At 38.8% G+C, this 24,448-nt stretch overlaps 1 protein-coding gene across 2 annotated transcripts; it reads left to right on the top strand.

The window, feature by feature from the left end:
* The first annotated feature begins 473 nt into the window (after window positions 1-473).
* Window positions 474-23,771, top strand: ppp1r1b (protein phosphatase 1, regulatory (inhibitor) subunit 1B). Of its 2 annotated transcripts, none has more exons than XM_044100239.1 (5): window positions 474-893; window positions 15,765-15,845; window positions 16,598-16,673; window positions 17,763-17,897; window positions 21,906-23,771. In XM_044100239.1, the coding sequence occupies exons 1-5, from the start codon at window positions 780-782 to the stop codon at window positions 22,043-22,045; spliced, it is 546 nt and encodes a 181-aa protein (XP_043956174.1). In that variant the 5' UTR covers window positions 474-779; the 3' UTR covers window positions 22,046-23,771. The 2 variants fall into 2 exon arrangements, with proteins under 2 accessions (XP_043956174.1, XP_043956173.1); XM_044100238.1 differs by having other exon boundaries at window positions 475-893; window positions 15,765-15,851.
* The last annotated feature ends 677 nt before the right edge of the window (window positions 23,772-24,448 follow it).

Here is a 24,448-nt window from a genome sequence, read left to right as displayed (position 1 = left end):
GAAATCCTGATGAAATACATTGTTGTTGAAATGTGACAAAATGGGTAACACTGAGTGCTTTTGGAATGCATTGTATTATTTTTGCTTTGCTAGAATTGTATTATGTTCCTTTTTTTTTAAATAAGCTGCTTTTCTCTCATTCAGTGCGACGCCTCGTTACAAATATGTTGAAATCTCAGCAAGTTTCGCTGCTGGATGTTTACTTCTTCTGAATCCCTCTGTTTGTTTTTCTCTCTGTCTCCTCCCCCTCTATGCATAAATCTCTCATTCACAAACAAATGGGGAATGAGATTTTATACATTAATATATACAGTAAACGTATAAAATTCAATTTCACTGTACCTCCTCCTTTCCCTCTTTTCTCTCCTCCCTCCTATTAATTCTGACCACTCCCTCTCCTGATGTCTCCACCTTTTTTCAGCTACTGGCTCCTCCCATCCTCCTCCTCTTACCCACCTCTTACCTCCCTGCAACACAGCCAGATCTGAGGACATGCCTCAGTCACTCTTGCATCACAGGTTTTAAGCGAGAGCACACAGGCACAGGCAGAATTAAACATCAGTGTTAGAAAAGAACAGCAGCAGTGGGAAAGTGGACAAGAAGCAGGAAGAAGTACATGCAGTTGTGCTTTTTTTTTTTTTCTAAAGAAAGTCTGCAGAGGTGAGGCAGGAGCAAGAGGCTGCCAGGAGTGGGACTACCCAGCTGTGGGAGGTTCCTCCAGAGAGGGTGCAGAGATCTTTTGGCCTCCACTGGGAGTCTGAGCTCCGAGATCCAGAAACATGGAGCCCTCCATGTCAACTGAGGTCGAGGGAGAGCACAAGGAGAGGAAAAAGATCCAGTTTGCTGTGCCGGCCTCCGCTCCCACCAACCTGGACCCTCGGCAAGTGGAGATGGTGAGCTGGCAGTGCGCAGATTACGTTTTGATCCATGAGGACAGATCAGCATAAGCTGTTAAATTGTCCGAGTGTTTAAAAACTAAACCTAAATCCAGCTGCTCTCAGCCTTTTGAAATACAAACACGTTATTTGTTTTTTTTTTTCCACTGAACTGAGTTTTAAGCTTTGAGTTTTCCTCTCTGTTGAAAACCTATGATGACATTTCCCTCCCTTCACTTCCTTATAAGATTAATGCTTTGCTGTCTCTTCTTATTTTGACCCCTTTCACAATGTGACATTAATGTGAAAGTCATCATCCGGCTCTTCTGTAACAACCCTCTGACATTTTAACACTTGACTGTCATGGTTTTTAGTTTTCTGTCAAACCTTTTAACCTGTGCTTTTCCGGTAAATCCATTGACACATGAAAAACAACACACTTTTTTTGTTGTAGCTTGTTAGATAGTATGTCTCTGATCTCTGATTCAGCTGTAATGCTGGATACTTTTATTATAGATCAGAGATAAGTAGGCCAAAGTGGTCTGGAAAATTGAGGCCAGTGGTTCACTCCCCATGAATGTTTGAAGAAAGATAAGGTGGGATAATAAGAGGGAGATGTGTTTTGTGACAGAAGGTGAGGAAGCAAAGGCGACCTGTGGGTTCATCTATCTGTGGAGTCGACTCCCTTATCGACTGTCCCTGATTCCCTGTTTGCATAAAAGAGGCTCTTAATGAGCAAGCCTGACCTGTGAGCACACTCTGTCTTTGTTTTTTATATGCCTGTTTCATGCTATGTGTTCTGCACTGATAAAAAAATTCTCACAAAAAATGCAGAAGCCCTGCAAAAACAGAGCATCTTTGCAACGCCTCATGAGACTTCCACTCACACATTCAAGCACTCTGATCTGTGCCACCACTTCCAAATAACCACAGGACATCAAGATACCATATGTACCACTGTGTTTTTTTCTTTCTTTCTTTTTTCAAAGATGGACTCACTTCTACACTCTCCTTGCTTAATCTCTACATGATTGACCACTAATATCTAGCCTTGCGGATCGGCCCTGGACTGTTTTAGAAGTCGTGTTCAGGTGTGTGCATCTGTTAGGAACTAAAATTCAGATTCTTGCAACAAGTTTGCTGTCTGGGGAGTACAGGAAACAGAAGGGGCATTTAGGAGAGCATGTGTTTACGCATGTTTAAAAGCCGATAGCATCTACTTGAGTTTTACGGGATTCTCCAGGGATGTTTGGGTCGGCAGGGAGCGACTGTCAACAGCACTCATTTCATTCCCTTCCCCTCCCATTGCAATTACTGTCCCTTACAGGTCCTCATTTCGCTACTGAGTAGCAACTTGTTTCACAACAAGCAGCCCCTCACTGTTCTTTCCGATGGCATTTAAATCGCAAAACCACAATCGACTGAATTGCTCTTGTTACTATAGAGACAGCCAGTGCAACTATGTCACAGAACGCTCCCCCGCAGCCGGGATGTAAAAGGTCAACTTTAATGGACAGATCTATCTGTTGGGGGTGAAAAAAGCTTGTTTACAACAATGCAATATTTTGGATATGTTAGGCGTGAACGCTTGGAGAGAGACGCTTCCGTACCTCCCACTCAGTGAAATGTGGGAGAAAGCAACAGCTCTGAGCAAATCATCCTGCCCAAATTTCTGGATGTCTTTTTATTAATACTGAAGCAATCTTACCTCTCTGGACTGACTCATTCAAACAGTTGTCAGATAATATCATTGTTTAAACTCACTTTTTATAATTAGAGGTTATCTTACTTGTGTCAACTGGGACTCCCAGAGCAGCCTTGAAGTCCAGATTGGTTTCAGTGAAGCTGAGCTGAGCTGCACATTTCTTGGAATAAAATACTTCAGAACTTAGTCAAAACAGAGAAAATTGTGTTTTGTTCTATTTTCTGTCTGTTCGTGACAGTTTAGTTACTATTACCAGCTTAACCTGATAAAATAAAGTTATATTTGACTAAAATTGTGTGAGGATCTAATAAAACGTAACCAATCCTACCCAATCATGTTTCAGTACACAGATAGGTCAAGAGTGCATGAGATTGAAAAGCAGCTGCTAGTTTGCTTTCATATGAACATCCCATTTTTAATCCATATCGTTTAAAATTATGTTTACCCAACCTTTAAACTACTATCACTTCAGAACTTCAGGCAAGGCTTTCCACAAGGTCTAAAAGTGTCTTTGCGGGAATTTTTGGCTTTTCCCTTTGAAGTGCATTCCAGAGGTCAGACACTCATGTCGGACAAGAAGGCCTGGATTGCAGTTTCTGCTCTAATTCATCCCAAAGGTGTTCTATTAGATTAAGATCTGGGTGCAGAGCGGTCAGTTTCTTCCACACCAAACTTGCTCATCTGTGTTTTGCGATGGGAGTTTGTTCTGGCAAGAAACTTCACCTTCCTTGTCTGCTGGTGGTGTTTAGAGGCCACCAGGCTCTCTGTGTTGATTTGGCATGTTTTTCCACTGTTTACACTGGCGTTTAATTCCTTCCGCTGCCCAAATCATGCATGCTAGGCTAACAGGTCAATCTAAATCGCATTTATGGGACAGACTGTGCATTCATGGCTGTATGTCTTTGTGTGGTGGCTGGGCTGTTCAGAGATATTTCTGAGAAATGTTGTGCAAGTTCCCATTTAACAAGAAGTAGTTCTGAGTTCAGTTTAAATAGGTCAACACTAAATAAATTAATCTTTAATTATTTCAAACATTCTGAAATAATTAGTTAGTCCCAACATTAGCTCTTCTATGTTCATTCATAATTATTATTGTGAAATAAAGGTTTGGACTCTATGTCATGCAGCAGTTAGCATAGTGATTAAGCATTTTTCCTGGCATTTTTCTTAGATAAACCTTTCTCTCTTTTTTGACTGTTTGCATTTTTTAAACCAGTTCAGTCAGCCTTTTCTGTGTTGTAAACACATAGCCAGAGTCACTCCCTGCCAACAGCCGGCTCCCACAAAGAGACACCAGAATGTTGTGATTGTTCTGCTTATATCATTATGTTTAAAACAAGAGGAGAGGCATGCGTTTTCAATAATGGCTTCCCACAGAGACAGATATGTTGATCACCAGGTGCTTACCTTTGAGAGAAAATATTAGCATACATAAGCTGAAGGACTTTAATCAGCATTGCCGTAATCCCTGGCAGTGTAAATAGGGAGGAATTAGCACATTAGCTAATTTAAAGTGGTTATAACAACTGCACCCTTCACAGTGCAATTTTATGACAAAGTTAAAGTTTATTGAGTGGTGAAATGTAATTTAAATGCAATGAGTGGATGGCAAAGAGCTCTTAAGCAGATCAATTTAGGTGTAAGGGACAGGAAAAATGTGTGATTACATTAAGCCTTGGTTTATTTCTATGCCCAAGCAGAAACATACACGAACACACGCACACAGATGCACACACACACACAGATGCACACACACACACAGATGCACACAAACTCGCAGACACAACTTCTGTTTTGCTATATGTTTTTAAACAGTGTCATGCTCACTTGCATAATCCTTATTTTTTAGTGCCATCGTTGGTATCCTGTCTACCATCTGAACTTCTTCTTGAAATCCTCTCAGATAGACAGAATTCATTACATTTAGAGATCAGGAGAAACGTTTTTATTGTCTGGAACGTTATGGATAAAGAAAACCAAAATCCCATTTTTCATCACAAACATGTTAATACTGCATGCTTATCACTACAAAGTAATGTGCATAATGGACAGAGATTAGGATCGTGGCACTGACAATACTACCTTCATGTGGACATGCTTTTCCTCCTTTGACTCCATCTGGCCTCGTAACTGACATAAAACTCAGAATAAAAGAGAGATTATCAAAGGACAGAAAAGGGCATTAGACCAAAAAGCTCCCAACAAAAACCTCATATCACCCTGGACGTTTTATGGAGGCCTGGTCCTCCAAGTCCGGTGATAAAATCCCTCATGCCCCTCAGAAAACAGACCACTTCACTCAGAGTGAAGTTTTACGTCACTCTGGGTTAAACATCAAACAATGACCTTTGATGCGGTGAGTATTTGTGGGTAAGCATTAGCAGTGTGGGGGACTATCAACAAAAAATCCCAGAAAGAACAGCACGCTTCAAGCTGCGATCTTTTCTTACAAGCAGGCTGGCGGGAATGTTGCTGTAGTGGCCTGACTCAAGTTTGCCCAATGATGTGATCTGTTGAATTTATGAGCTGCTATTATTTATGTTCCTGGTGAATTTTCCTTTGCCCGAAAACAGTTTGTAGATGTTTGTAGTGGCAAAAACTAATTGGCATGAAAGTTAATAAATCACACTTTGTAATTATTATTTGGACACAATCAATAACGCTCTGTTTTGCTGCGGTTTACATTTGTTTTTGTCCCTTCTAGTTTTTGACAGTTCTGGCATTTTGATTTCTTAATGACTCTGAATTAAGAACATGCCAGTGGCTGATGTGAAACTTTCCTTCCATGTTCTTTTTCCATTTTAATTAAGGAGTGTGGCTTCTGTGAAAAGCAACTTTTGTAAGTCGCTTCAATAAGCATGCCCTCTTCAAGATAATGACCATTGTCTTGGCTGCTTTGCCTTGAAATGTAAAGTGCAAACAGCTAAAAAACATAAATATTGAGAGAAAGTCTTCTGATTACACTGTACACAATGAGCTGCAAATCCACCATAATACCCTCTTTACTTGTACTTGTGAGAGAAAACGACAAAAACCTGACAGGAGGCCTCCAAAGCTGCAGCACGACCTCTGAGCCTTTGGTCCAATGGTTTGTACTTGGTTTATAGAGGTTTTCCCACTTAGTACCCAAATTCAGGTCAGATCAACTTGGGCTGCATTCAGGATGTGAAGAAATGAAAGTCATTCTGTTTTGTCTGCGTCTTTTAATGGCGCTGAAATCACATCGCAATGGAAGTGTTTCTACTTTTGACCTTCACCCAAAAAATAATCACAATATTTGTGATGAGATGAAGAGGATTAGAAACTGGGATAAAAATGGGGTTGGGTGCATAAGATCTTTAGCTCATCAGGAGCCGACCTGTCACCAGATGCTGTCAGATATCAAGATTTGGACTCTGACCTGTATTCTTCAGCTGTGTCTGCACAGTTGGGCCCCTTTCGACTGGCTAAAGGCTGTGGGGATGCTGAGGCAGATGAGGGCATTTCGAGGAGAGCGCTGACTCGCAACAAATAGGATTGGTCTCAACTCCTGTTTTATCAAGGCTGAGGAGAGAGAATTATGTTATTGCTGCTATGACTTGTAATCTCTGAAATGCATTGCTGTAATTGGGATTTTTTTGGCTGTTTAGCTGAGGCCGCATAGGGATGCTTCAAATTTAACACTGACGCATATAGTTTTGTTGACCCATGAGAAAAAATTGGTTGTAACTTAATACTCATGCATTCGTTTCCTTAGCTCAGTCCATTATCTATATGATTCAGGCATGCTGATTGACATGGCCAAGGAAGAAAGTTGATTTGGTGTCCCATGAACCATGTGCTGATTTAGCCATATGTTTGGATTATCATTATCCCAAGGATGGCCCACTTTTAGGTTTCAGGCAGAGACCACCAGATTTTATGTCATGATGACAGACACTCCACTCTAGCACGTTTCCGAGGACTTTTGGAAGACAATGTAACTTAGCAGTGGCTGTGAGGTGTTTTTTCAGGCTTTGATTTATGCCAGACCCACTTGGAGCGTTTGTTTCTTGGGAGGGTTTTGTAGGACTGGGAAATTATTTTGTGTTAATTTCCAGCAGTTTTAAAAATAAGCCATAATGCCTGTACTAAGTAAAGCAGTTATAACTTTTCTCATTCAGTTTCGAAGATTTGGAACATTAAATAGTAAAATATAAATAAAAATGCACTTCATCTTATAGAAAAGTATAGAAAAGTATAGAAAAGTAGTACTAATTGATTTTGGGTTACTAAAAACAAATTGCTTTTGGAGAATTCTTCCCCTGCTGTATAAATATGTTCAATTTAAAGGGCTGATTACTCTGAACAGGGATCTGCCCTGTTGTCTCTATCTGCTCATTCTTGAAGGATCACTGGGGGGCCGGTAGCGATCTCCAGTGGTCATTGGGCAAGATGCGCACACCCTAGAGAGGTCACGAGTTTATATCTGGGCAACACTGACAGACACAGGACAAATAAGCATAAGCACAAAAAATAACTGCTATGAGAAATTTAGAGAGGGCAACTAATGTAACATGTATTTTTTGATCATTGGACATTACCTGAAAAGAACCCACATATGCACTGGGAGAACATGCAGACTGAATGCAAAAAGACGACAGACTTTGCTAAAAGGCAGCAGCACTAACAACACTAATCCTACCCTCATGCAGTCCTCTCATTATTTCAGTTAAATTATGCTACAACAATAAAAAAAAAATATTAAAAATTTTATGCTTCTCTAGCAGGGTCGCCAGTAATTTCGGCGATAATTCTCGTATATGTTGCAACCATGAGCATAAACACTTATTTTATCGTTTTTTAATGTGAGTAAATAGATTATTGCAGATGAGTAACTCCAGCTGGTCTATCTTCTGTTTGTGCTGGCTATTGACCTCTGGAACCACACACAGCATTACGACTCAATCTATTTGCATGAACAAGAGGAACAGAATCACCTCAGTGACGGGGGTCACAGCCGGGCTGCTATCTGTGAAATAACTTTGATTGGCACCTCATCTGCTGTGCACAAGGGTCTGCCAGGTGGCTTCCTGTCACTCATCTGTGCACAAAGGTTTTGGCAAACCCAGTCTTTTTAAACAGTAGGACAAGCAGCACATTACATAAATACTAGAGGGGGATCTGGGGACAGAAAAGAGAGTTTGAGTATGTTTTCATTCTGCCCACGGTTGCAGAATAATGATGATACCTATTTAGGAGTCATTGAAGAGCCCCTCTGGATATTATCTGCAGCCCATCTGGTTTTTTTCAGTTGGCCAGAAGTGGGGGCAAAAGGTCGCTCCAAGTGCTCAGTAAATGGTAGGAAGCGACATGCAGCAGCCTCTCTGACTTGGGGGAATTCAATAAAACAATGTGCCTGAATAGGAATGAGTATCTATTGTTTTGGCTGCAACTGGTGGAGAAATGTCCTTGAACTTTGTAAAAAGCAGCTGTAAACTCAACGAGCGCTTGTTACTCAGTACAACCTTGTTAAAACCGCCCGACAGTCTGACAGGACTGGCCGGACACATGATGTGTCTGATCGCTGCTCTTTGGCTGTTTACTGAATGGAAACGTTCGATGCCAGCTTTGTGAGGAGGTTGGCAGAAATTCAGTTTAAAGAGAAGCCCAAAGTCTGTCCAATATTCCAGACCACTCAGATCTTCTGGTTCTGGTTTGTTCTGCATCCCCAGAACCAGAACCAAACATGGTGAAGCAGCATCCAGCTTTTATGCACCACAAATCTGGATCAAACTTCCAGAAAACTGCAAACCAGCCGAAACACTGAATTTCTTTAAATCTAGACTAAAAACCCACCTGTTTAGAGTTGCTTTTGAAACATTCTGTTTTGTATCAATGGCACTTGACAAAATCTAATGCTTCAATTGTTAACTGTGCCTTCTATGACTTTTCAATTTTGTGTTTTAATGATGTAAAGCACTTTGAACTGCTTTGTTGCTGAAAACCATGTGTTAGCACCCTATCTAAATATAATAAAAATGGTTTTTAGATTAAATTTTTTAACCTCACAAACAAAAAACGTTTAAACATTTTAAGCATTTCTAAACTAGTGAATAAACTAAGGCATGTGATATTACATCCACTGCAGATCCATGACTACAAAATAGGGCTACTTTCCCACTGTACTGTTTTATTGAATTTACAGAGGGGACCACATGAGGCCTGGCCATCTCATTTTAAAAAGCTTGCTGGGGGCAGGGTGTGTTTCACAGAAAAAAGGTTGACTTGATGACCTTTTTTTTTAATTGAGTTGCTCTTCAGAGCTCAGCCCAGCTAAAGATCACAGCAGTGGAAATGAAATAACACTGCAGGAGACCACATTTAGCCGAGAAACGCAAAGAGATGAAATGGATGACGGACTCCATGCTCATTAGACTTATCTGATTTCATACAAAGGAAACAGCCGAAGGATTGATTGTTACATTGATAGAAAAAATGTGGAGGAAGCATCAGTTTTTAGCATGGAGTCTAATTATAGCTCAGGTCAGAAGTTTGCATATGCTCATCAGAGTTTAAGTGTTACATTTGAACCATCTTTTGTCCATTTTAAGAAAACAAGCAACACTAGTGATCTAGAAAAAAAATAGTATTAGGTGCACAAGTTATTTTGGACTTTTTCCTGAATCACATAAGATCAAAATTTTACATGCACATCTACATACACTTCCTCTAACTTTTGCTTAAATATCCCTCAGCAAGTTGCAAATAACTTGATTACATTTTATTCTGCAGTAATCAAAAAGCTTTTGGTATCACTTAGGCTGGACATTTGATAATTGTTCCAGCAGAGTATATTAAATTACCTGGTTTTCCACATGTTTTTCCACAGAATTGAGGTCAGAGTGTTGTTTCTATTCCAAACCCAGCTTTGATATGTTTTGTATCATCACACCATTGAAATTGAAATATCCAGTTGTTACTAAGTTTTTAATGTTGTACCAAAGCGGTCCAATTCTGAGAAAAATGGAAATTAGATACAGAGTTGAGGATCAACCTAGTAGCAGTATCACATTAACATGGACTGAAAAAAGAACACCCCTGCTCCAAAGCCAACACCTTTAAGCTTAAGTAACATTTTAAGTAAACCATTTAAACTTGCCAAATACCTCAGAGAGAAAGATTTTTATTAGATAGGTTAAAAGATTGAGTTTCATGAGAGAGCAATAGTCAGCAGGCTAGCATTGATCCTGTCTTAAATCTTTGGAGGCTTCCTCCAAGCTGGACCACACTGGGCACTCTAGTAAACTTATTAAAAATATTTCAGGCCAAACTTGAGATATTGAGGCTGGAATTGCTCACCCAGAGTTTGTAGTACATAAATTACAGCAACTACAACAGCACAAAATAACAGGTGCTAAGGTTGCTGGTTGTGTCAGACTCATTGTTCTGTTGGTATAATTTCAAAACAACCGTAAGGCTTCAAGAGTGAGTGATTATGACAGCAAAGATGACTTTGCTTTTTTCTGGGGAGACAGCATGATGTGTGTTAGCCTGAGGAAAAGAGAAAAGGACATTGTCTACATGAACACGTCAACATAATTCACCCGGTGGTGCAATTGTTTCCTAGTGGTTTTCTTTCGCTATCATGTGTACAACTTTTTATAAAAACTACGTCTGAAATTTGCTGAACCCAAACGAGAGGACAGATATTATACAGTGGAGTAACAGCCGACATAACCACTTTGGTAGATGATCAAATTTAAACAGATTCTCAATCATTTGTATCTCATCTGTTGGTTTTGTGCTGTGAGCAACACAACTCGATGGTCAGCCTGTTTTAGCCCAAGCTTGAATCAGAGGATTGATGGTGGTACATAGTAAAGCAGAAGAAAACAATAACAAATTTAAAAGTCGTTTTCAGATTTTTATTTAGATTGACTTTGAACTTGTCAATTTGATTGGTATTTAAGCTCGTTATCTGCTCATAAAAGTTGCTTATATCACCTTATCAACTCATGCAACATCCCAACACAATAGGATGTTGCAAGACAAACAGATTTAGGATAAAGATGAAGGCAAAGTAGTACATGAAGTGAAAAAAGCTACTCAAATGTATCATTTTTTGTTTCCTTTAACCTGCGGTGGTTATATTTTGGCAGTGGTAAAGGCTGTCATTCCAGGACAGACAAGGTGAGGATAACTAAATATGTTCTAAATTTGTCTGGCTGGCAGACACAATGTGGCTACTGCAGGATATATTCTGACAACATTTAAAACGACCTGGGTCATATGATTATAATCTTCAAAAATGAAATTTTATCCTTCCATATTTTTGTCGGTCTATCCAGAAATCCAAAAATGGCGCAGTATTCCCATTTAAACCACACGTATTGCTGCAACAAGAAAACAAGAACAAATTTAATAAATGATAAGAAACACTTAATTGAAAAGAAAAAAAAAGGAATGCAAATGGATCAACTCAGTCGGACAATCGTCATCCAACACGTGCTGCTGACTGAATTGCTGCTTGTCTGTTTAATTTCTGCTAAAGTTTTTTACTTAAGGATGGAATTGACCGGGTTTTGTCCTAATTCTTTCAAAACATTAACATTGTAGCTCTGAGTAAAAAAAAAAACAAGAAAAAAAAAAATCTGCTCTTATTGTCATGGTTTTATTTAAGAGTCTGCCTGTGGACACACACAGCAAGCACTAGTCAATATTTCACAGATCTATATCTATCCATCAGAACAGATATGGATTCATTCCAGGAGAATGTAGCAAATTCATACATCATCATATCTACTTGACTGATGCCCTGAACGTATCACAGATTGCTTGATGAGATGACCTGATGTAATTTAGTGCGATTGGACACAAGGGAGGGAAGCAAACAGGGAAAAGAAATTTGAGTCGTGTTTCGCTCCGTACTGCCTCCGTCGAGGTCACTCTTCCCAGAAGACACTGGCTGTCGAGCGCCGCTGCAGAGTTTTACAGGCTTTCTGTCTCATCCTGCCGAACCCCCAGAGGCACCTCTGATCTAGTTTATGTCGTCCTACTGCAGCGTGCTTTTTATAGGACTGACTTGAACGTACCAGCTTAGCGAGCCCGGCCTCTGGGGAGTAGACCCAAATCAGCCAATCTGCACCCGGCCTGTTAACCAAGACGGTCCTCTGCCAACATACACACAGTGTATTCAGAAACATGCACAGTCAACAGTGACTCATGACCCCAAAACAGCGCTGCCACGGAGCCCTGGCTGCTCAACCTTTTCCCCAATATTAAACTTGACACATGTGTAAATAATAAAATAATTTTATGAGTTTCTCATTTACAGTGCTTTTTAAAGGTTGTACAATCCTTGCAAAAAGACTGGTTTTATGTTTTGAACATTAGGTCATTATAAATCCTTTAAAACCTTTTTACACATTTTTTTGGGACATATGTCCCAGACAGTTCAACTGAAAAATGCAAGCAAATCTGTTAGGGGTTAATTAAACATTGAAAAAAGTGCAGTAACCTAGTGGCAGGGATGTGCAGATTTTTAAACTAATACTTTGTTGTAGAACATTTCAGCTAAAATGTTCTGCAACAACATTTTAAAGTTAACTCCTGACATCAACTGTTGTGAATCTGATTAACCTAAAATAAAGTTCAGGTGCATCCTGCAGCTAAAACCACAGACTGCATTTTGATCTTGTGTCAGAACAGGTTACACAGGGTCAAAATGTTCTTATTGTTCAAAGCCACCAGTCAGCAAAAGGGTACAAAGCCTCCACAGCAGAACTGATAGTCCAGTCATTACTACTAAAAAAATAAATAAAAAAATAAAATAAAAAATGGGACAGCTCAAAAGCTGGGCATTTCTCCAACACTGATAAAAATAAAACACTTGTGTCTTAAAAAGCTGCATTCATTTCCAACAAGTGCCACATGAAATCCTCATTAGCTTTAAGTAAACCAAAGCAAGCCATTTGGACGGTATCATCCCCGTGCCAATACTTTTATGCAGACCAAAGCTCCTCATGAATCCCAGCGAGATGCTGCTGCCTGGAGGCGTTCACCTGGACCGCTGCTAAAAGGCCACAGCTGCAGCCCGCCTTGTGAGTGTTTGCAGTAACTGGTACAGAGTCAAAAACATTTCTGTCTGTGGTGCCGGGAAGGGTCGAGAGATTGGGAACAAGGGATTAAGAGATGCAGAGGAGGGAGGGTATGGAGGGATAAAGCATAGCTGGAGTAATCCCACACGCTGTGTCCCAGTGTTGCCGTAGCTGAGGAAGTCACATATGTTACGTAACTCAGGCAGAGTGGGGTGGTTTTAAGGCTGGAAAATTACTAGAGTCTGAATGTTTATGTCATCTGGCATTGGAGACGTCATCACCAGCACACATTGGTGTGTGTGTGTGTATGCTTGTTGTAAAACACAAGTGCATCTGTCAACTTTATTATTTCACATAAATGTGCATAAATGGCTGCCCTCATTTTACATCATTTCCGTCAGTTTACAGGAATAAATCATTTGAGCTTAAGTTAAGGGGAAAACAACCGTGAATGGTGTTAAATGCAATTAAATTAATTTAGAATCAGGTGTTATCATGATTCCTACTGTGTGACATTTCATAAGAAAGACTGCATTGACAATTCAGTTTAGAAACATAAGTTACAGACATCAGCTTGAAAAATACTATAGCAATCTCTTATTTGTTCGTCGTTGTTCAACTCTGTCTGCTTTGTGGCTGCTAGTCTTTCAACCCAATACTGCTCCTGGATTATTCCGAGGTAAAAAGCTCTAATTCTTGGTTGTGTCAACATTTGGTGTCTACTATCACTTCTGGGGCACCGCAGGGGCAGGAAGCAGGTGCTTCGCAGGTGTTTTAGCTTCAAGATGCCCCAGGCCTCTACAGCTCTCCAAGGCGGAAGTGTTGGATAAGGCCTTGTATGGATGTGCCCTGACACTGGAGAGGGAAAATGAAGAAAGATAAGAACAGATGTGTCAGGGTGTAGGGGAAAATAACATGATTGCAGTTACAGTGTGACGCAAAGAAGATGAGGGTAATGTCACTGTCAAGGAATGAAGGATGGTAGTGGATGTAAACAGGATGGAGGAAGCAGAGGATCAAGTGTGATGGAAATGAGGAGAATACGAGGGAGACGGATAGTGTGTGACAACCAGGGGAGACGGGAAAGCTGGATGTTGCATGATGAGATTAAAGCGCATGTCTGGTGTCACAAACGCAGCTGAAATCCATTGCTGATTACTTTGTTTGGCTGAGTGGGGCAGGGGCGAGTGTCCAGCGTGCTGCTCAAAAAGCCGCTGCTTTGGCAACACACCGCCTAACTGTGATGACGCACCGAATGGGACAGAAGAAAACAAACACGAGTCTTCGTGTGGAGCCGTTTTACACAAAATAGAGCCAAGATAACTCCCTTCCTACAATGCAGTGTGGTGCCATAAACAGCAGTACATGTCAGTGGCTCATGTCATTGCCAAGGTTGACTTCTTCCACAGAGGACACTTTCAATAACGTTCTTGTTTCATGTGCCAGCTCCACTCACCTTAACTACTTTTACTTTCTGAAGATAGACGCTATTAATTCTGCACGTCTTTACAACATCACGTCAAGTAATTCCCGTTGTAAATAGCCTTTCTACTTCAAAAGCACAAAACATATATGTAAAGTTAAAACACCACTCTGACCTAATCTTATTAAAGAAAATAGTTGTTTTCTGCATGCTGAAAGAGTTTTGTTAAATATTTTACCCTTTGTAGAAACCAAAAACTTTGCTAAGCTGAGGAATGAATGAAAATTGCCAAAGACTGATGTTTATAAATGAACTGAACTTATTTAGCGCTTTTCCAGTCATTTTGACCACTCAAAGCACTTTACACTAGTCACATTCACCCATTCGCACTCACAAACACACACACATTTATACACCGATACGCAGATTGGTAAGCAATTTGGGGTTAAGTGCCTTGCCCAGAGGCACATCGACATGTGGCAGGAACAAGTTGGAATCGAACCTAAATCCTTCAAATCGCAAGACAACTACTCTACCACAGTCGTGCCGTAAATATGGAAATTAAGACTCAAGTAGCTGGCACCATTCCAAGGTATAGCTAGTCCACCAAACAGCTGTTTCAACATATTTGATCAATCTGTGTTTTAGTCTTAAGAGTAAAACTGCAGGACAGTAAAAATATTCTAACACAGTTGGTCAAAAAAAGTGTCTATCTGCAGTTAGTTTTTTGAGAAAAAACATGTTTGGCATTAAGAAAGTCAGCACAGTCTCATAATACACATGTGGTGACTGGAAATCAAAATAAAATACTGCTATACCATCAGTTTGCAATTGCAGCAAAATTTTCGCCTGCATTTAGCTCAGGCACAGACAAAGAGCAGCTCATCTCGCTTATTCGCTATTACTTATGTTTGAGACTGTAGTTATTTTTGTACTTTTTCAGCATATTTGCATATTTCATACCACACAGTTTTATACCCACATTGGCAACATTTTGGAGCCATTTAACTCATCTCAATAATTAAACAGACATACTGAACTAACAATGAAAACATGTCTATGAAATAGGGATGCTTATTTGTAAAAAGGTAATTTGATTTATAGCCATGAAAAATACTGGTATAAACAAGTCAGAAAAAGAGCAACAGATGCAGCTGCAGTTCAGATGCTATTGTTTAAGTTAGCTTGTCCCAGTGGTTTAAGGCAAACCTCTAGTTCATCAGGGCCTTACGTCGCTCTTCAGTTAATAATATAGTTGACTTTGGCTTCCTAGAAGAACCATAAGTCTAGAGGAAGATTATAAAGACCCTTCTGGCTTTAAGTTTGAGAACCAAATGCAAAAATGCTTAATATAAACTCTAAATAAAGAGCTGCAGTCCTATTAATGTAAACCATGAGTTTAATTCTCATTACCAAGTGTGTTTGTTCGACTAGAAAGATTTAAATGACTGTTCTGCTCCGTTGACTGCAGTGTGTTATCGGGTGCTAAAAGTTGCCGGTTCATCATTCATCAGTGAACTCTGCTAATGAAGTCACAGAGGGCCCAGTGTGTCCTCAGCCGGCATGAGGTGTCAACGCTGTCAACGTATTTTTCCCCATTAGATTAATATGCAGGTGTGCTGAATGTTATTAATAATACAGCATCAGCCACTTTGACTATTCATTTATTCATGGCTGCCCTTTTTGTTTCTGTTTGTTTACAGATCAGACGCAGGAGGCCCACACCTGCCACACTCTTCAGAGTAGCCGACCAATCTCCTGAGGATGACCAGTCCACTCATCAGGTAAAGGTGAAGTCTCAACCTTTTTTTACTCTTCAAGTGTTTGTGGATTATCCTCTATACTCCATGTTTTTCCCCCCATGTGTCAGTGAGGTGATGTAAGTCCTTTGTAATCTAATCCTACTTAATTATGATGTTTGTTCATCATCAAAAACCCAAGTTGAGTTATTATCTGTTCAAGGAGGTGACAAATGTGGTTAAATATGATTTATATACAGTTTATTTAATAAAGAAAAGAAACAAACTGAATCATAAATTTGAACAAGCATTTAGAATAGTACTGAAAAATGGGGAATTTGAAAAACTGTAGTAAATTTTGAATTATGCAGCATGGCATAATTCAAAATTATGTCACAAGCCTGCATCAGCTGATCTGTATGGGAGTCTGTGGGTCAAGGGAGTGATGTAGTAATGATGTATGATTTGTGTGGTCAGCCAGCCGTACAATTTAAAAGTATAAATAAGACTGAGAAATCATTTCCAATAAAGAGTAAGAAGGTAAAATAGTTACTTGGTCAAGATCAGGGTCAGTGCACTAAGTTTGTCTTCCATTGAAAAGAATGATATGGGAATTGTGACAGATATTTTGCTTTGGCAATACATAGATCAGTAGTGTAGCTACAGTGATGTCAGCAAAAATATTTTAGCTATGCATAAAGTAAGTACAACCTAATAGTTGGTGTAGGCTTAAAGGATGTTTTTGAAGAAAGTGAAGGAGAAAATCTGTGTTAATCTTCTTATCCCTTTCTTTACAGTGGGTCGTGGGGGAGAATGGCGTGCTTAAACCAAAACGTGTGAATCAAAATGTGTATCAGCCTCCATCGCTCAAAGGTTTGTACAAAACAGCGTTAATTCTGCAGGTGGTGGTTGAGTGAACCGTGATTTATCCTTATGTTCATATCCTTTTCTGTTTTACCTTGCTTCGCTGCAGGTCTTATCCTCCTTGCGTTTGTGTTACCTTCTATAAAAATAATAATATGCATGAGCAGATGTTGGGAATGCATTGAAATAATGCCTTCCTGGTTTATTTCTATGCACACACCTTTGTGATTTGCATGATTCTGAAAGACTGCATTAGAAATACACTGGAAGACAGAGTTTGGGTGTTTATGAGAGGCAGAGAGATACTAGAGAAACAGATTAGAGTGTGACAGCTGCGAGACACTGAGTGTAAGTCTAGGAAAGTCAGGATCATCCAGGATTACAGTCAGTTTTTTATACAGCTGTGGCACAAACACACTAACATTAAATTGTGCATGATTTTCTTTTGTCTTAGCTGCATGCAAGGAAAATAAGCATTTTGCTGTGTTGCTTTCTCCACATGGGACTTTAGTACATGCGTTTCAGTGCGGGTCGAGTGATGATATAGAGTTAGGAAGACTCAATCCTGCACCAGATATCTGCCCTTCGTCAGCACAGTGAGGGACACACAGAGCAAACTCAGGAAGATTTTTTGTTGCGTAACCTTTCTTAGTAAAAATATATTTTAAAAAAGTGACCTTCCTCGATGCTGTGTTCTGCACTTGAGGGTGTGAAAGAATGCTATGAAGAAAAACCAAGGTGACCTAAAGGAAGAGTGAGAAGTAGGTGAGATAATATCATAGGCAATGAGAGCACAGAAATGGAGAGCGTTCTGCTAGAGCAAAGGAAGATTTGGAAAAGAGCTAGAAGAAGTGGCAGAAAACAGGAAAAAAAGCTTTGTTATTTAAAAAAAAAAATCAGTGTGGAGTCTTTTTTCTTGGCTATCGGTCTGCCTCTCTGTGCATGTGCTCCCTGCCTGCCTGGCCTGTACTCAGAATCCACTGTGAGGCTAAAAACTGTTGAAGCGTGGTAAAACCAAAACAACATATCCCTCTGTCCCCTTGTCCGTGTCCATGTGTTCGTGTGGCCATCTCCCTGTGTGTCTGTGTCTGTGTGTAGCTGTGCAGAAGATGGCTGAAGCCCAAATGCAGAAACTAGGTGTCTATCCTTTGGAAGACCCTTGTGAAGGGGACGAGGATGAGGACCACTGGGAGGGAGAGGAGGGAGACGAGGCATCTCCCGCCAAAGCTGCTGGTGAGAGGGAGGCTATTTGTCAACCGCCTGCAGAACGCAACCACACTGTGACAATGTCAACTCCTGAAGAAGAACATATACCTTGAGATACTTTATACTGCTGGCATTGGAATATATATCATTTTGTTTCAGATTAAACAGATTTTCTGTTATGTGTAAATAAATAAATTGAATAGTAGGATGGAATAAAAAAGACACTTAAAGTGATCTTTTATGGCTGTGTCCACTTATGCAGCCAGGCTTTTGCAGTTTTTTAAATTTTTTATTTGTTTACATTTGTCCTCCGCCAAAATAAAAACGTTTCTCAGTTTGATTGTGCAGAAAATATTTCCTGCTTAAGGTTACTTGACAGACCCTGACATTTTACTAGGTTTGTGCAGACTATTTTATCTCCAGTGTTTCTATATAAATCAGTTTATCAGGTTTGAAGTTATATTTTAACTCGTTTAGAACTTGACCACATTAAAACCTTTGAATCTGTTTGCCTTGTAAGATTTAAAATTACATGTATAGCTACTGGAAAATTCACTTTTGCCATTTTCAGTAATAGTTTTTCAAACACTGGCTCACTTTATGTCTCTATTTTTGTTAGCTAGCCTCCAGAATGTTTTTTTTTTTTCTTGGCTACTTGCAGCTCTATTTTTTCAACACATCTACCAACACATTTTGATTAGGTTGTCATAGCACTGAATGTGACTCATATTGTTGTAAAATGCAGGAGATGGAAAACAAATGAATTTTTTTTATTTAGAGCTAATAATAAGATATTACTTAGCAATTAACAAAATTAACATGGTTTCACACCAACTATTCTAGGATTTAACCTCAAATTATGGCAGACACCTGAACCAAACGAAAGTATGAAGGAACCAGAAAGGATTTATCTTCAGAACAGCTCATGATCAGTCATTCTATTCAAAAATACATTTTCTAAACTAACACTATTTAATAAGCACTTGATCTCCAAATACAGAAACTATGAGTTCACTCAGGTCTTTTGAGTTTATTTGTAGCTTTTTATAGATTTGGTTTGTTTTAGAATGTAATATTCTATCTTTGTAATCTCTGTTACATCACAGGGGAGCAGTGGCATTTTGTTCTGAATTATTGCTCTGTCCAGATGACAGACTGTCTCTGTAAATCCCTTTGTGTTGTAAAAGCCTGTTCAGATTAAACACAGATTCAAGGAACAGTCTTAATAGTAAATTTATCCTGAAAAGTTAGAAAGGGTGTCATTTTGAAGTTTAAAAGCCTTCACAATGTTTGATTCTGAGTTTGGTATCATAAATCTCTCAATAAGGTGAACTTTTCTCACTTGCTATAATAAAGTATACCTTACTGTTAACTGTGCTTCCAAGGTTATTTTTCCTTGAAGGTTAACCAGTTTTACAGAGTATGCATAAGAAACAGATCTTTACACTGACACACAAACAAGTCCTATTTTCTTTTCCATTTAAACATTCCCACATCACCTTGTTCCAAAACACTTTGTGAGTGCAGAGCATTCAAGCTTGAGTACACTAAGAAACCAAAACATGCAGATTAATCTCAAAGTCTGTACAGCTGGCACAAGCAGAGAGGCAGGAAGTTTGTTAAGGTTGGAAATATAGACTTCTAAGAGTCACAGGACTTGAGGTGTTCTGTTAAATACACAAAGAGGTTTCCAGGAAGGATATTTTCTGGTCCTGAAAGAGTGACATAAGTCCAGTGACCAGTGGGAGTCCATGGGACTCAAAAACCCAGATACTGTGCTGCATTAGACCTACCTAAAGCAGCCGAGATAAGCAATGATGGCCTGTATTGAGGGTTTAATGGTATGCTGAGTCAGATGCGGCCTGATATGTTTTATACTGCAAAGTATAAATAGCAGCAACCAAGAGGCAGCTTTAAATGGGGTCAGATGACAGTTTGCCAAAAATCAGGACATTGAGGCTTCTTGCTTACTCCAGAAGTTTAGAAGCCTTGTTTTATGTTGGGCATTGATTGGTATCTAGACTCACTGGCAATTTTATTAGCTACACCTTTCTGGTACTGAATATAATGGACCTTAGTTCCTGGTGGCATAGATTCAATAATATGTCCATATTGACATGACTGTATAATGCAGTCACTGCTCTTGATCCACTACTTTCCAAAGGTGCTCTACTGGATTGAGGTCTGGTAGCTGTGGAGGCTGCAGGAGTACAGTAAAATAATTCTCTATTTTCTAGAAACCAATTTGTGCTGCTTTGAGTTCTGTACCTTGGTGCATTGGCCTGCTGGACGTGCCCATCACTAAATGGTCACCAATAATACATAGAAAGTCTCAGGGGCAAAAGTGTGCCAAGAAAATATCCCCCATATATTTACAAGGCAGCAGCCTGAACCCTTCATACAAGGCATGACGCATCAGTGCTTCAATGTTCTTTTTATGTCAAATTCTGACACAACCCTCTAAATGCCACATCTGAACTCAAAATCCATTGTCAGGAGCAGCAGTGTCCACTTCAGGGTTTGACATGTTGCACATTCATCAATAATTTTCCACAGTGAGTCATTACTTGAGCTACTTTTGCCTGTCTATTATCTTGAATCAGTCTACCAACTCTCCTCTAACCTCCCCCATCAATGAGGCATTTTCATCTAAGAACTGCTGCTCACTGGATATGTTCTCTTTCTGGGCCTATGTGTAACCAAGAAAAATTATGGTGCCTGAATACCATCAGTTTCTGAAATACCCACACTAGTCCATCTGGTAGCACCAACTATATGCAGTCATTTAAATTCCTTTCCTTCACCATTTTGATTCAGAGTTTGAAGTTGTCTTCACTATGTTGTGAGTAGATTTACTTTTGGACAGGTCTATCTACCTATATGACCTATATCAACAGCCATCTTTTTTAAAATTGAAGACTTTTAGGTCCATAGCTAGTCATTAAAGATCTGACTCTACAGAAGCCAATAGGTTAAGATAAACAAGAGTCTCATCTCTACAGAAAGAAATATACATCAAAGAACTCAACAGGTTTCTCTTTCCAAATGAAATCCATCATTCACTAAAAGTGGATTTAACTTTTAGATGACCAACACTACATTACCCTGTTCATTAGCAAGTGACTTAAAGACAGTCAGTCCAGGCTGGGATCCCCCCCCAAAAAAACATTATTTATGTCAAAAATCAGTTAACTTTGCTCAAACAGACCTGAAACAAAAATAAGATTTTATTCATACTAATGGACACAATTTGTGTTTCTTCAAATTAGGCTGGAAAAACACTGAAAGAACTTTATTTTATGAAGAGATTTTGGAAACCACTACATCTTCCTAGATTTTGTCATTTGTCCCTATACAGATTACCCACACAACTAACTGACTCCCCTCACAAATCTCAGATTGTCTCACTGACACTTTCACTAGCACTTTCATTAGTTAGGCAGGGCACAACATGAAACAGGGGTAGAGGAGAGAGTAAAGGAGCATTCATGAACCAGATAAAAAGTATAACCTATCTTTCACTTGCACACTGAACAAGTGTTTTATGAGAGGTTAGTTCCTGTATGTGTTGAGGTGTCACCCATTGCATGATACTGAAAATAAGGAGAGCAGGTTACAAATCTGTGTTTAAAATGGCTGTGTTTTATCCTGCCTCGAAATCTTGGATAGATTTCTGCGTTTTGGTTGTTTGGTGAGGAATCAGAAAGAAGGACTTGCCCTCAGAGCCATTCTTGTATGAACCACTGTTGGTTGCCTTGAAACTGTGTTAAAACAAAATGTGGAAAACTGGACTGTTTATTAAAACTTTACAGATATTGTGTGCAATAAAGAAACAAAACTTACAAAACAGCTGATTACAAGCAGTTCTGCAAAGTCACAAACATAAAACACCAAAAAAACCTTGATAGTTTGTAATTAATTGCCTTACCTGAAATAACCTGTGGTACACATATAGCTTCTGGTGCACAATGGATATAAACAAAAGGAAAACAAAAAGTTTTATTGCTCTTTTTGATATTTGTTTTGTTTCTTCAGATCATCAAGACACAGCAACTACTGAACGTTTTTCCAGTGTGAAAGAGACGACCAAGGAGAAAGAAACACCACAGGAGGAAGATGAAGAGGAGGAAGATATAGAAAAGGACAAGATTGAGAACAGTCGGGGGTGTAACTGAGGGGAGAGAGGAGGACATATTTTAGAGAGACGATTTGGGGAAAGAATAGGTGTTGTTAAATGGTTTATAATCTGAAGAACTTGTAGAAATGAAGAAGTGGTTAATTGTGGAGGCTCACTTGTTGGTGAGATGTGAGAATGACAGAAAAATCCATGTGCGTGAGTAAGTAAAGCTTTTGTACTATTCGCCCTCTAAAGGGTCTGCTGGATTCAAAGTGAAAAATCTTATGAGCAGGTGAGGAATGATCTACTGACAGAGCATTGCCTGACGCCACTTTGGCCCTACTGATCCGTTTTTATAATGAGCGTGAATGGGCCAAGGTCAGTGTGACCAAAAGCTCTGCAAATGGAAGTCCTCCCTTCACTGTTAATGCTTCAGCTCAGAGCTAAACATTATTTTAAAAAGGATAAAAGGTTGAACAGATAAGACAAATTTTGGGTATAATTTAAGACTCAAAGTAGCTCTTTTATGACCATCTGTGAAAGCACTTGGAGGTCTTTAAACATGACGTGTTCTGCTTCATTTTGAAATCAAGGCTTGCATTGTTCGAATTAGCCCTCAGTGTGTGCTGCCACCTTGTGGTGAACAAAAGCTTGGCAGGGTTATGAATTCCAACCTGCAGCTCCCTTTTTTTCTAATTTACTTATTATAATCAATGATGTATTGATTTTGTCTCTTACATTTAACTTTAGACCTTTCATAACTTTGCCTTTAATTATGTCTATATGAAATATTTTATGATTATACCAAGTCCTCTTGAAAGAAAAGCAGATTGCTTTTGCTATTTTTTAGCTAAATTCTTTATATTTAATTAAACCAAATCATTCTCAAAAATCTAAAGCATGCTTTTATCTAAAAGGTATCGGTTCAATGAGTGTATGTGTTTTGTTTTCTTCATTTCTTTCACTTTGTAGGATTTGGCATTTAAACAAAGGGCAATTCTACCTCTAATTTAAAAAAAAAGTAAAAGACGAAACATCTACTGCCTCCATATTTTAGTTAAAGTTAAATTTCTTATTGTTAATTGAAATAAAATTAAGATCTCATACAGGTTTTTGTATTAACTCTTTTATAATGTTATATTTTGGATTGCTCCCACATAATTTTATGCTGTAAGAGCTATTTTTCTAGACTGAAGTGGAGTTTCTGAGCTCAGCTGCCTGCTTTGAAGCATGTGACATGCAGCACCAGGTGCCTAAAACTAGGCATTGTGCTTTTTTTTTTCTTTTTTTTTTGTAAATCAGTCAAATGTGCTCTTTACACAAATGTTACGTCAGTATTTTACAGTAGATAAAACCATATTTTATTGAACTAAATGTTAAATAAATAAAGTCACAATCAGTCTAATTCAAATTCTTTTTAACTGGTGGTAGTAATGCATGGAAAGGTTTCCAAATGTCCCACAGGGTGATTGCATTGTGCTGTTTGTTCCCTCTGGGCTGCTGTTTGTACATAAAACGGAATCGTTTTTTTAACCTCTAACCAAACTGACTGGATGAGCAGTAGGTTGTGTGTGCAGTCATCTCTTTGCTTTCTGTGACCCTCCTACTTTTCTTGGCCCAACTTTAAAGAAAAGAAAGAAGTAAAAACTTGTATGAATATATTTTTGCTTATTTTCTCCTCAATTCTCTTTTGTTTTCCACTCTTGTTTCATAATGTGATGTGGTTGTCTTAAAGTGAACAACTCTATGGTATCAAAATAAAGACGTTTTTTTCTCATACTTTACTTCAGTCTGTGTTTGGTGTGAGTTTGTGTGTGCTTCTTTTGTATCACTCATCTATCCCTCTCTTATCTATGCATGAGAAAAAATATTGTTTATTTTTTTATCCCAAGAGATAAAACATTTTGAATTTGATAGACCTCTACATCTTTTTGAAATTTAATACAGCATTAAGAGGAAAAATCACGTGAACTCGAGTTATTTTCACTACCTCTGGAAAATAAGTGAAAATGTAATTTTTCTCTTGCAACATCTTGGATAAATTATGTTCTCTGACGAAACCAGAAGTAACTGTTGAATTTCAAGTCTAAACAATAAATATAAAATTATTTTTTTAATGACCCTATCAGTAATATTTTTACTCAGTTTTACAGGAACAAAAGAAATATTATTTAAAACAAAAAAACAACATAAAGTCCATCTGACGGAGTTGACAGTGCATGACGGAGTTGACGCAGACCATATTGTAGCTCATCAGGTCCATGAAATCCTTACAGTATACTGAAATTAAGCATTTATTTTACAAAACTTCATCAAAATTTTGTAAATTGTCAGTTATGGTGTTGACACATCATGGTTGTGACGAACAACTTAGGAATAAAACAGAAGAAAAAACTAAAAAATAACATAAGCTAACTAGAGCTTCTTAGCCCTCTTAGCAAAGAAAGATCAAGGAAGAGGT

This window comes from Gambusia affinis, linkage group LG19 (assembly GCF_019740435.1).
Source record: "Gambusia affinis linkage group LG19, SWU_Gaff_1.0, whole genome shotgun sequence".
In the NCBI taxonomy this organism is placed as follows: Eukaryota; Metazoa; Chordata; class Actinopteri; order Cyprinodontiformes; family Poeciliidae; genus Gambusia; species Gambusia affinis.
This window is presented reverse-complemented; position numbering and strand designations above follow the sequence as displayed.

What these genes read in the sequence shown, in the direction of transcription:
- ppp1r1b (XM_044100238.1), top strand. Translation starts at nt 780, where the DNA reads ATGGAGCCCTCCATGTCAACTGAGGTCGAGGGAGAGCACAAGGAGAGG. An exon ending in TCAGCCTCCATCGCTCAAAG is followed by an intron (nt 16,674 to 17,762) that starts GTTTGTACAAAA and finishes GTCTGTGTGTAG; the next exon opens with CTGTGCAGAAGATGGCTGAA. An exon ending in ATCTCCCGCCAAAGCTGCTG is followed by an intron (nt 17,898 to 21,905) that starts GTGAGAGGGAGG and finishes TTGTTTCTTCAG; the next exon opens with ATCATCAAGACACAGCAACT.